General features: G+C 54.7%; 2 protein-coding genes across 2 annotated transcripts in view; one reads left to right on the plus strand and one right to left on the minus strand.

Moving 5' to 3' along the window:
- Nucleotides 1-5,574, plus strand: part of BUD31 (BUD31 homolog (S. cerevisiae)) — a 7,821-nt gene extending 2,247 nt beyond the window's left edge. The window contains exons 2-4 of the mRNA XM_006889638.1: nucleotides 3,107-3,229; nucleotides 3,324-3,490; nucleotides 5,524-5,574. Coding sequence (XP_006889700.1) covers nucleotides 3,107-3,229; nucleotides 3,324-3,490; nucleotides 5,524-5,574 — 341 coding nt within the window. The remainder of the gene's footprint in view (nucleotides 1-3,106; nucleotides 3,230-3,323; nucleotides 3,491-5,523) is intronic.
- Nucleotides 5,575-6,080: 506 nt separating this feature from the next.
- Nucleotides 6,081-12,843, minus strand: part of PTCD1 (pentatricopeptide repeat domain 1) — an 8,363-nt gene continuing 1,600 nt past the window's right edge. Inside the window, exons 3-8 of the mRNA XM_006889770.1 lie at nucleotides 12,290-12,508; nucleotides 11,593-11,694; nucleotides 8,825-9,028; nucleotides 8,037-8,153; nucleotides 7,565-7,747; nucleotides 6,081-6,236 (exon numbers count right to left, since the gene is read on the minus strand). Of these exons, the coding sequence (XP_006889832.1) occupies nucleotides 6,081-6,236; nucleotides 7,565-7,747; nucleotides 8,037-8,153; nucleotides 8,825-9,028; nucleotides 11,593-11,694; nucleotides 12,290-12,508 (981 nt within the window). The remainder of the gene's footprint in view (nucleotides 6,237-7,564; nucleotides 7,748-8,036; nucleotides 8,154-8,824; nucleotides 9,029-11,592; nucleotides 11,695-12,289; nucleotides 12,509-12,843) is intronic.

Genomic DNA, 12,843 nt, shown 5'->3' on the forward strand with positions numbered 1-12,843 from the left:
CTCGTTTCAGTCACTGTGTCAGTCTCTGTTGTTGAGTCTCTCTCCTCTCTCCCTGATCTTCCCCCTTTCCAAGCATGAAATCTTCCCAGGGCTGATCCCTCTTGTTAACATGACCAGAGTATATAAGGTGAAGTCTCAGCATCCTTGCCCCTAAGGAACTTCCTGGCTGCACTGCTTCCAAGGGCGATTTGCTGGCTCTTTTGGAGGCCCGTCACATAGCCGCTGTCTTCACCAGTAAGAAATGCCTGAATAGAAGGTAACACCAATGAAGATGTCTTCAGAAAGAGCTGGGATTTGGATTTTTTTTTATGACTTTGCTCCAAGTTTTAGAGAATATATAAAAAAACAAGTAGATCAGTCTACCTTTAATTGTTACTATTTTAGTTAGCTGCATAATTAAAATGATACAAAACACGTTTTTGGAAATGCTCTTGTGCAGGCTCTTATGAAGCATTTTTATTCAAAGCCTTCTTGTGAGTCTTTCACACTGTTTTCACTGTCATTTAGGTTTTTGTTTTTTAAAAAGCTTTATTATTTATTTGTGTGTACCGTCAAATCAGATCTGAATGGTACAGGAGGAGATTGTCTCTTTTTCTCCAGCAGAGCGTCTGGTGGATGCGAACTGCACACCTCTGGGATTGCAGTGTAGCTTCTTGCCATGAGGCCACCAGAGCTCCCGTCATTTAGGTTTTGAGAGGAAGGTGGTAAGTGAGAGACAGAGGCTGGCTGCCTTTGGAAACATCATCCAAAGCCACAAGCGTCCTTTGGCCTTTTATGATCACAGCGTGACATCCGCAAATAATGCTAATGTTAAAAACTATGCAGTCTCGGTTAATAGCCTTTATACACTGTGCATAGTGTTTGTGTCGTTCACTCAGTTTTAAAAGCATCTTTGTAAGTATGCTCACTCTTGGATTCATGAGGCCGAACTCCAGCCTGCTGGGTCCTTTTATCAAAACTGACTCTGTCAGGAAACCTCTGTAAATGCCCCAGAAAAGAGAGAGGGGGGTGGGGGGTGGAGAGAGAGAGTGAAAAAAGCTGTTGTCTGCTAAGGATGACTGCTTTGAGTCCACACTGACTCGATGGCAAAACGTTTGTGGTTAAAAACAATTGAGCTGCCCCTGCTCCTCTGTGGGCCGGAATTACCTTGCCGTAGTCCAGTGCTGTAGGAATAAACACAGGGTGGACATCCACCTATCAGTGGACATTGGCTTTGGTGTGATGATAATATTTTTTTATCTTCTTTTTTCTTATTTAACTAATTTAAAAGGCATTTTTTTTATTTAAGACAACTTCATACCTATTTTTTTCTTTTTCAAATAACAGTTTTATTACAACAGGAATTGCATACTGTAAAGTTGACCTTTTTTTAAATGGCCGTTTAAATAATCTTTACATATATTCATAGTTGTGTAATTATATGACAGATAAGCTTTGAGCATTTCATCACCTCAAAAGAAACCCCATACCCCCTTTCCCAGTGGGGCAGCCACTGGTCACTTTTCTGTCTCTGGATTTCCTATTTTGAATGTTTCTTCATCTGTATTCAGGGGTTTTTTTGGGACTAGCTTCATTCACTTATTTGTAGAGTTCACCCATGTTGTTGTTAGGTGCTGTTGAGTCATTTACGCCTCATAGCAACCTTATGTACACCAGCTCTGAAGGCTCCTCTGTCCTGTGCCAACCTTACTGTCTTGACATACCTACCCTCATTACCCCAGTCACTGAGCCAGTCCATCTCATCGATGGTCTTCCTCTCTTTCTCTGTCTCTCCACCCTTCCAAGCATAATATCCTTCTCCAAGGACTGGTCCCTCCTCACAACATGCCCAGAGTATGTCAGACGAAGCCTCAGAATCTTTACCTCCAAAGAGCAACCGGGTTTCACCCTCTCTAGAACGAGCCTGTTTGTTCTCTTGGCAGTCCATGGTATATTCAGTACCTTCTGCAGCACCACAGCTCAAAGGCATCAATTCTCTGTCATCCCTAGTCACTGTCCAGCTTTCTGACGCATAGCAAGGAATTGCGAAGACTATGGTATAACATGTATCAATTCTTCATTCCTTTTTATTGTCATGTATTAGACTAGATAATGTTCATTCATCAGTTGATGGGCATTTGGGTTTTGATTTGTAAGTAATGCTGCTGTAGACGTTCGTGTACAAGTTTTTGTGTGAACATGTGTTTTATTTCTCTTGAACAGATACTTAGGAGTGGAATTGCTGGGTTATGTGGGAACTCTTGTGTTCAGTATTTTGAGGAACTATTGCCCCAGTTGATACTCCCCACTCCCCATCCCCTCAGCAGTGGGTGAGAGTTTCCATTCTCCACATCTGCACCAGAACCCCTCGTCACAGGCCATTATTTGGATTATAGCCATCCTAGTGAATATGAAGCTCACCACTGGAATGATAGGTGAGAAAAGGCTAAAGTTGGCAATGATTTCATCTTTACTTAGCACCCCAATTAACACCATTGGTACCAACAGTCAGGAAATCCAGAGACATACTGCACTGGGAAAGTCTGCAGTTTAGGGACCTCTCCAAATTAATGAGGAGTAATGATATAATTTTGAGACTAGGGTGCAACTGACTTAAGCCATGGTCTTTCCGATCTCTTGCTGTAAGTCTGAGAGCTGGATAATACGTAAGGATGACAGAAGAATTGATGCCTTTGAGCTATGGTGTTGCAGAAGAGCACTAAATGGCCATGGACTGACGAAAGAACAAACAAATATGTCTTGAAGAAAGTACAGCCCAGTGCTCCTTTGAGGAGAAGATGGTAACGCTTCGCCTCACGTAATTCGGGCATGTTGCTAGGAGGGGTTCTTCCTTGGAGAGGAACAGCATGCTTGGAAAGGTGGAGGGCTGGTGAAAGAGAGGAGAATCCTCAGCCAGGTGGACTGGCACAGTGACTGCTGCAGTGGGCTCTCACGTGTCAGGAAGTGTGAGGACGGCACAGCACAGGGCAGAGTTCAGATCTGCTCATGGGGTTGCTATGGGTCTTACTCCACCCACGTAACAACAGTGGGTATGAAGTACTTTCTACCCCATTCATTCTGATTAACTGTCTCTTCTATAAATGCATGTGTACCTTTTTCTCCGCAGCGGAAACAGAACCTCATGAAGGAAAGCGGAAAGTGGAGTCTCTGTGGCCCATCTTCAGAATCCACCACCAGAAAACCCGATACATCTTCGACCTCTTCTATAAACGCAAGGCCATCAGCAGAGGTGAGTACCGCATCCTCACAGCTGAGTGGTTTCCCTTGCTGTTCTAGCGGAGGAGGAGGATGGCCCCTCTGACGCTGTCCCCGTCCCCCTGCAGAGCTGTACGAGTACTGCATCAAGGAAGGCTACGCCGACAAGAACCTGATCGCCAAGTGGAAGAAGCAGGGCTACGAGAACCTTTGCTGCCTGCGCTGCATCCAGACCCGGGACACCAACTTCGGGACCAACTGCATCTGCCGGGTCCCCAAAAGCAAGCTGGAAGTGGTGAGTCCTCATGTCCCCTGCTCCTTTCGGGCACTGGGGTTATGGTGGGCAGGATATTCAGTCTGGATTCTGCCCTGGTTGATGCTGGGAAATCTCTGTGCTGGGTGTGGCTTTGTCGCTGGCCATCCTGTTAGCCCAGCCTCTAGTGGGGGGTGTCACTTGGTCTGGCTGGTCTCGCGATACCTGCAGACACTACAGCTCCTGCCCAGAGCAGACCAACCCCCTGCATGACTGAAGCTCAGTTTGTGATTGATGTTCATGAAGGTGGGAGAGCCTCCAGGCAGCCACAGGCACTGTGGTTTGTGGAGGAGTTTGGTGGTATGGGAGTTGTCCAATCTAGGTCCAAGCTCAACTCCTTCAAGCCTGTTGTCTTACAAACTCAGAATTCAGGGTGTCAGTACCACCTCAGGAAGTTGTGTGCCTTCAAGTCAGAACCAACTCATAGCTGACCCTCTAGCAGGTTTTCAGAGGCAGTAAATTGCACAGGAGGAAATTACCCCTCTTTCTTCTATGGAATAGCTGATGGATTTGAACCATGTACCTTTACATGGGCAATGCAGTTCCTTATAACTAAGCCACTAGAGTGCCCCACCTCAGGTAGTTAGGAGCATTAAGTCAGATTAAGCACATGCACTGCTGTCCTTCCATCTCAGCCGGTTTTTCCAGACGTTCCCTCGGTGACACACACTTCTGTTACCATTTGCTCTATTGTAGAATTTTCTATCTCAGAACGAGGCAGGGCAGCTTGGGCACAGTGATTGGTGGGCTGAAGCTCCAAAGTAGACCTGCTGAGCAAAGCAGAGCAGCTGCATGTTGACATCAGTGGCTCTCTGCTTGGGCTGGAAGCTCAGGGATCACGCACCCAGGGGAGCACGCACCCAGGGGTTCCTGTGGCAGCTCAGAGTGCCCGGTGCCGGTTCGGGCCCTGTGTGCTGCAGTGTGTAGTACCAGCTCTGCAGCTAGAACACAGCTGACTCTAACTCTGCTTTTACCATGGGATCAGAGAAACAAACAGGTGCTTTAAGAACAGCTGGTGACAGACAGGCACACACCTCCACCTAGGTGGGGACAGCTGGTCTCCTGGTCAGAGACATTAGCACATGGTCGCCCTCCTCCCCTGGCCCTGCCAATTCCCCACTTGGGGCTGGGACGCCCAGGCACCAGAGACCCATTCCAGCCCAGGCAGGGTACGCAGCACTCGCTCAGCCCAGGATCGAGATGGTGGTTAAGTGCTGTGGAGTCGAGTACAGCTCATAGTGACCCTATGAACAGCTGAACTGAACCCCGTCCTGTGCCATCTTCACACTTCTGACACACTAGAGACCATTGTGGCAGTCACTGTGTCAATCCACCCTGTTGAGGGTCTTCCTCTCTTTGGCTGACCCTGGACCCTTAATTGATGTTTTTCAATTTTCCCTCATTTCAAGTAACTTCCAATCTGGGCTCTAATACTACACTACTGTAACTATCTGCATTCACACTCTAGTGTTCATAGAGTTTTCAAAGGCTTGTTATTTAAGAAGTGGATGGCCAATCCTGCTTTCTAGTCAGTCTTAATCTGAGAACTTTACTAAAACCTGGTCACTATGGGTAACTTTTATGGCATTTGACACACGAGTAGCACAGCTTTCAGTATCACAGTAACCCCACAAGTTACCTCTGTACAGCAAACTGACAGACAAGTGCTGTACCATTTAGAACAAAGTTCTCACCAAACAGCCGTGTGTTTTCTTTTTAGTGAGCAGTTCAAATAGCCATAGCCATTTATATCTTGAGAAATGGGGCCGCCCCTCTACAAGTGGAGGATGGCCCTGCCTTCCTGTCTGTATCTGATCTGTCTCCTGGGTCGGGTAAGGGACACAGCGAGAAGTTCCCCATGTGCCCTTTACAGCCACGTGCCTCAGTGGGAGGGTGGCCCTGAGTGCTTCTGGGTTGGGCTGGGGAACACTAGGTTCCAGCTGTGGCCCCTCACGCCAGGAGGAAGTGCCTCTGGGGTGGAGACCGACCGTCCTCAACTCTCCCTCTGTTTGCAGGGCCGGATCATCGAGTGCACGCACTGCGGCTGCAGAGGCTGCTCAGGCTGAACCCCCCACATGGACCTTGGATGGACTCTGCAGGCTCTGCCTACTTGCCTCTCTTCTCGGGAGCTGCTCTTCTCGACCCAGCACCCACCACCCCGGACCTGCTGGGACAGGGGCTCCCTCGGGAAGGCCTCAGTCACCAGCTGGAATTTGTAAAATAAAGCCTTTCAGTCTAGCCAGCCTTCTGTCCATTTTTCCTGAGCAGCAGAGGACATGGAGCCCATCAGGGGCAGGTTCCCACCCCACCCACAGGGGGATGGCCACCTCTCGAGGGCCAGGATGACCCGTGAAGGTGGCATGAGTGCCATGCTGTAGCCGCCCTGGGGACACCTGCAAACATTACAGCTCTTACCCGAGCAGCCCACCCCTCCACGAACAACCATTAAAGCTAATTAATGTCCTTTAATCTGAGAGCCTTCTGGGCAGCCCTAGGCACTGTGGTCTGTACTCTTTGTCCATCCTGTGTCCACTGTGGGTCCCCATCATTGGCCCCTGAGGCCTCTGTCCTCCTATGTCTCTGCCGCAGACCCCTGGTCCCCCTTGGCCTTGGTCTTGAACTTCTCCCAGGGGTGGGGGGTCTCCTCGGCTGGCATGCCTTTAAGCCACTGCTTGTAGTACGCTCGGAAGCCATCAATCTTCTCCAGGTAGGGGTTCTTCTCTTTGTACTGTGAGGGGAAGCCACAGTTAGCCTCGGCGTTAGCCTCTCGTTCCCTCTGCCAAGTCCACACCTTGGTGGGAGATGCAGCCAGAATGGGGTGGGTGGGGTGGGGAGGAGTCCAGGAGCTCTGGTGACCAAGTACATTTGGTTTCAGGCTGCTAACAGGAAGGTCTGCTGTACAAAAGTAATACCAGCTCCCGTAAAGAGTCACCAAGCGCTGGGTCCCACCAACTGCCCCTCCACACAGTCACCATCCGTTGGACCCTGGGCCACAGCGTGGTATTAGCAGCATATAACCACAAAAGATAGTTGTCTGATGCCTCTGATCTAACCACGGACACAACAGGATGAAACCTGCCCGTCTGTGCCGTTCCCACAATCACCACTACACCTGAGCCCACATTGCACTGCTGTGTGGATCTGATCTCACTAATACAGAAGACTAATATCAGGATAGAGAGCTCCGAGGAAGCAACAGGCAAAGATGACACGCATCTGCACGTGTGGCCTGTACCCCTCCACTGCCTCTGACTCCACTAACTCCATGCCACCTTCAGAATAGCCAGCCATCGTCTCCAGCATAACACTTGGTACCCAGTGTCCTCCCAGCCTGTACTGCTCCCAGACACCCTGCAGGTGGTGGACACAGCTAACCCAAAAGGCAGCCCCCGCCCTCCCACACTGGCCCCCTCAGAGCAGCAGAGAAAAGTCATTACTAGACTCCTTCCATCACCCCCGCCCTACTGCCACACAATGGCTGAAAGCCTGGACTAGGGGCTGGGGAGCAACGTGGCCGTGGGTTCACTCTGAGCATCACAGGCTCTGGTGGAGGACTGAGCCTCCCCTCACCACGTGACAGACTGTAGGACACTGAGCTCGAGGGACACTGTAGGAAGGGGGAGGCTCTATGGGGCAGCCAGGTAGGGGAGCAGGTATGCAGAGTGGTCCAGAAGGTGACAGAAGACCAGGGAGGGGGCGCTGAGCAGGAGAGTGGCCGGGCATGGACAGGCCTACAGGCAGAGGGCTCAGAGGTCAGCTTTCTCCTCAAAGGAGCTCCGGGCCAAAGCCACTGCCATCGCGTCGGTTCTGACCCCCAGAAGCCCCAGGACACAGCAGCCCCATGCACTTCCCAGGGTTGCCACCTCTTTCTCCACAAGGGAATGGTGGGTGGGTATCAGCCCCACTGAGTTCCAACCTTTCAGTTAGCAGCCAAGTGCTGTAACCACCACGTCACCAGAGCCCCTCAGACACTGCTGGCTGGTCTCCTGGGGAAGGCCATCCCTGGGGAGCTGATGTGGGTGTGGAGGTCGGGTACGTCCAGCCTGGCACACATACCCGGTCGAAGGTGGGTGGGTACTGGGCAGCGAACTCCAGCTGGCGGATGACCACCTCGTTGACGGGGACGCTGTGGCGCCGCATGTCCTTCAGGATGTGGATGAGGTAGGTGTAGTTGAGCCGCTTGACGGCCGCGTGGATGAGGGCGCTGTAGATGTGCGTGTTGGGCGTCATCTGGGACCTCTGCAATGTCACCAACACTCACCGAGAGAGCCAGACCGTGGGGACCGGGACAGAGTTCCCTCTGCCCACAGGAACACTGGAGCCCTGCTGCCCTGCGGCCAGCAAATGGCGGGCAGCAGACACTGCTTGGCTCTTGGTTTGCTGGTGAAAGCACTGTCACCAGATGTCGTGGCTCGCACCAGTGGGCGGACCAGCAGTGTTCGGGGGAAGTGTGGAAATGGGGTAGGGGGAGAGGGTGGGTGTTAGGAGGGCCCAGCCCCAGGCTCCAGGGCCCCTCCATGCCTCTTACCCGCATGTCAGACAGCAGCTGCAGGCCGTCTGCCGCCTGCCGGCACCCGATGGCCAAATTACAGAAGGTCTGCAGGTTGGGGATGAGGCCTCTCTTGGCCAAGACCGGCAAAAGAGCCTGTGGGGACACGCTAGGCGTCACTGTCACCACCACCCTGGTGAGCCCCTGTTCAGGAACCTTGGTTGGAGCAGACCCCTGGGGGCACTGATGTCCCTGGTCCTCCACTTCTGCAAACTAGGGGCCAGCTGGCACTGGAGGCCCCACAGCCATCAGGCCCGCCTCCCAGGGGCCACACCGTGTGGACAGTGGCTTCCTGCCTGCCCACTGCAGAGCTTCGGAGAGCCCCTTGCCCTTCACCGTTTGTCAGCACCACAAACAGCCCCTCCCCCGCAGGATGCCTCAGCTTTCCCGCACGGAGCTGCCAAATGCTTTAACCACAGCACCACAAGGGCTCCTTCTGGGCACCAACCAGAAAAACTAACCCAAACCCATTGCTGCCAATTCGGACCTGCCTCCCAGCGACCATGCCAGACAGTGCAGGCCCGCCCACAGGGGTCCCTGGCCGCCGTCTTCACAGGACCATCTCTCCCACGGAGGCCTTTCAGGGATCAGTAAAGCTGGGTCCTCAGAGGCGAGGTCTGCTGCCCACCCCTCACCAGCCCGTGGCATGCAGTGACTAGGCTCAGTTTCCCTCCCAGTGAAACGGGCACACTCACACCCCCATTCCAATTGTCCAGTGTGGGGGCCCGAAGCAGCTCCAGGGGCCCCAGTGCAGCCTGGGCCCTCACCTTCGCCCCCTCCAGGTCTCCCAGCTTGCTCTTCTTCCTCATCAGCGTGTTGAAGAAGGTCACGTCCGCCTCCACGTGGTGCGCATCCAGGGTGGCCAGCAGCGAGGACTCGTCCGGGCTGCCGGACTCCACCACCTCGGCCAGCAGCGTCAGGGTCTTGATGTCAGGCTGTACCTCGTGCTCCGCCATCTGACCCAGGAAGCCCTTCATGCCCCCCATCAGGGCCAGCCTGTCTGCCGGGGTGGCCACTGTCCCAAGGGAGACCACCGCTGGGGGCACTACCCCGGGGGTCAGGAGGTTGACCTCCAGAGCCGAAGCAGGGGCCTGCAGTGGGGCAGGGCTGAGAGTCACTGTGAGGTCAGGTTTCTCTGTGGTGTCCACCTCAGACTGGGCCTCACCCAGGCCTCTGTCTTGTCGAGGTTCTGGAAGTCCTTCCAGTGCCTCCGAAGGTTCCAGAAACAGCTGCTTCTCCAAAGCCTCCACATGCAGGTTGGCTGACACACCACTGCCCTTCTGGGTCTGGACCGTCCTCCTTGCCTGCCGTCTGCCCCCCGGGGGCGGGAGCAGGGTCACCTCCTCTGGGGGCCTCAGGAGCAGCTTAGTGGCCACCGCCGGGTCCCCGAGGCCACAGTCCCGAGCGGCTCCGAGCAGCAGGTTATAAATGTGTCGGCTCGGCTTAATCCCCAGACACAGCATCTGCCGCCACACCTGTTGGGGAAGGGAGAGGACTCAGCTCGGGCCTCCTGCCTCTGAGGGACCCCCAGCACAAAGGCCTTGGAGTCAGCTAGCAGGCCGGCAAGAGGGACGTGCAGAAGGATCCAGAAAGAGGCTGACCCAGTTCCCGGCCCTGAGCTGTTGTTAGGTGCTGTTGTGGGACTCACAGCGACCCTATGGATGGAATGAAATCTACGACCGACCGTGCGTGGATCACAGCAACGCTCCAGTGGGTTCCCAAGACTGTAAATCTTCATTGACAAGGACTGCCCATCTTTTTCTCCCAGAGCAAGTGAGGGATTTGAACCACTTAACCTTACAGTTGGCAGTCTAACAATCCACTACACCATCAGAGCTTCTAGGAACTGACATCTCTGAGGGACTCCAGGGGCTGGTGGCCCCCTCTCCTGCCACAAGTGCACCCCAGAGGACAAGTCCTGCACCTTCCCTGGAACAGGCTGGACGCGAGTCTTGGCCCACTCTCAGGCTGAGGCCACAGCACCTGGGGAGTGGCTGCCCGGTGCCCTGGCTGTGCCTCCCTCTGAGGGCAGCTACTGGACGGGCAGAACATCGATGCTCAGACAGGTGATGGCGGCATGCACGAAGGCCAAGGCAGGGTGTGATGAGGGGTCTCGAGGGCCATCTCCCCGAGGGACTGGGGGACAGACCTGTGGTTTGGCAGGGTCACAAAGGCTACAAGGAGCTGCAGAGATTCAGGCTGAGTGTGACAAAGACCTCAGTTCAAATCCCAGGTCCGCCACACACTGGTTGAGGAAGCTAAGTGAGTTACGTAAGCGCTGTGGCCTCAGTTCTCCTGCAGGTGGGGAAGGCGGAGCCCAGGTCAGCAGCTCCGAAGTGCTGAAACAAACCACTCCTGCTGTTGCTCATTGTTTCTGACTCGGTTCAATCCAAAGACCAAGAGCTAGGGGACCTTGGTGGGTTCTCCCCACAGGCTGATCATTTTCCACTAACTGAAGGGCTGTGACATCCCTGCCTCGAGCCAGTCCTCCGATGCCGTTTTCCCAACAGTGTGTGCTCACTTTGTGTCTCTGGCCCCATTGTGGTCACTCTCCTGAGAGGTCAAACGCTTCCACCAGGCTTTTGCAGGCTTCACAGATGACAGTATGGCGTACACGCCACTTTTACATCACTGGGAAACTGACCGTCCACCTGCCTCACAGGACTGCAATCTTCGCTTTCCCCTGGTGGTCGGGCACCAAGCCCACAGGATTTCTGAGGTCGGTGTGAGGACACCACACGCTCCACCAGCACAGCACTGCCACCCGGGGCCCCAGAGGTGGACAGTGGCGGGGTTCGGGAATGCCCCTCCTCACGGGGCTCAGCTCTGTGCAGACCAAATGCCCAGGTCTTACTGAGGCTGGGTGTCCTGAGCCCCTCGCATTTCTCACAAGCTCGGAGGGCAACGGCTGCTGGGGTCGGGACACTTTGTGGGGCAGACTCTAGGCACTCGCTGGGGTCCCCCCATTTCTAAGAAGCTGTGAGAGTTGTGGGGTGACAAGGCTGACACTAAATTGCCCCAGGAGGGGCTCGGTGCTGGGGCCTGAGGGCGATCCGAGCAGCGGGTCCCAACTGGACACCTGGGACTTTCTAGAGTTCAGTGCAGATATAATGAGCAGGACCTAGTGCGTCAGACAAATGACACCCAGTGGCCTTGTGGTGAATGTTGGGGTCAGGGGCTGACTGCGTAGGGGCTGCACGAGGGGACCACACGGTGAGCTGAGGCCCACCTTAGCCAGCCAGGCTGCCCTGTGGCACCCAACATCTCAAAAGGGCAAGCAGTGCACTTTGCAGAGTTACCAGAAGGTCTGCAGCAGCAAAAACAACACCCACAAGCAGCAGTGGGGGCCAGAAACACTGAGGGTTAACGGGGGGTACAGACGGCTGAGAGAGGGCACAGCAGGAGGGAGTCAGGGGAACCGGGGACAGTGGCGGACCAGAGGGACCGACCTGCAGGAGGAACCAGGGACAGTGGTGGACCCGAGGGACTGATGTGCCGGGGGAACCAGGGACAGTGGCAGACGGGAGGGACCAACCTGCAGGGCACACCGGAAGCCTGTCTTCTTGTCCTGGATGCAGCCCATGAGCAGGAAGCTGAAAGTCTCTTCTGTGATCGCATGACCTTTCTGGATGATTTCCTGGGGGACGGAAAGGGGGGAGGACCTGAGGTGAACTGGGCAGAAGCTCTGGAGAGGACCAGGCCTTGTGCACAGGGCAACCAAGAGTGGAGCTACTGACGGCTGCCCTACATCCAGTCCTCCCTGGTCACCTCCCCTCCTCTCAGCCCCTCCTCCCCAGCTCCACTCGTAGTCCTCCCGGCTCAAAACCCCCACAGGCTCCTTCTCAGGGGATGGGAGGATAAAAATTCATCTGCTGCGGGGCCTGGAAGAGCAGGTGAGACTTCAGCACAGCACCCTGACACAGCCCGGTACCCAGAACCTTCTCGAATGTGTCCTCTTCAATGTTCCCAGCATGTGCCTTGGGGCAGGCACAAACACGGACTTCCCCACGCACAAAGATCTCCATGCCGCTCTTTCCCTTGAGACCCTCCCTGGAGACCTCTCTGTGATAGCACAGGCTTCTCGGGTGCTGACAAGGCTAACACGTCAGGGCCACCTCTACCAGCTAGTCCCCTGAGGGTGTGGACCTTGTCCCAACCATCTGTGAGCCCCAGGGCCTATGAGAGGTGATCTTTCAGAGTGTGACCTCGGGGGTGTCAGGGCAGGCGCCCACCTTGAGCACGTCCAGGCACATCCTGAGGTCGGCGCACAGGGCAGCCACCTTCAGCAGGGAGTGGTAGGTTTTCAGGTTGAGCTGGAAGCTCCTGGCCTGGAGCTGCTGCCGGAGCTTCAGGGCGCTTTGCAGGGCAGAGTCCTTCCAGGGCGACTCCGCGCAGGCATTGAACAGGGCTGTGTAGGTGGCGTCCGAGGGCTCCAGGTCCCGCTTCTTCATCTGTAGAGATGGGGCGCTGAGAGGTGGCTCCCCGGAGCAGGAGGGAGGAGCAGTGAGTCTGTTTGGACTCTGTCCAAGCCTGGCATGGGGCACGGCTTAGACGGGGGTGGGGGAGTGAGACAACACAGCCTGCTTCCTGACCCCTGAGACACTGAAACTGACTCCACACCCCCTAAGAGACACCAGCGCCCCCATCAAATCACCCTGGCATGAGCTGCACACACAGGGGGTCCCAGCCCCAGGCAGTACTGGAATGGCTGACCGTTGGGGCTGAGGGGAGGGTCTGATTAGGGGAGGCAGGGGGAGACACTACACCCCGGCTCGGCAGTTACTAA

This window comes from Elephantulus edwardii, unplaced genomic scaffold (genome assembly GCF_000299155.1).
Source record: "Elephantulus edwardii isolate Elephantulus edwardi_28Jun2011 unplaced genomic scaffold, EleEdw1.0 scaffold00080, whole genome shotgun sequence".
Taxonomy (NCBI): domain Eukaryota; kingdom Metazoa; phylum Chordata; class Mammalia; order Macroscelidea; family Macroscelididae; genus Elephantulus; species Elephantulus edwardii.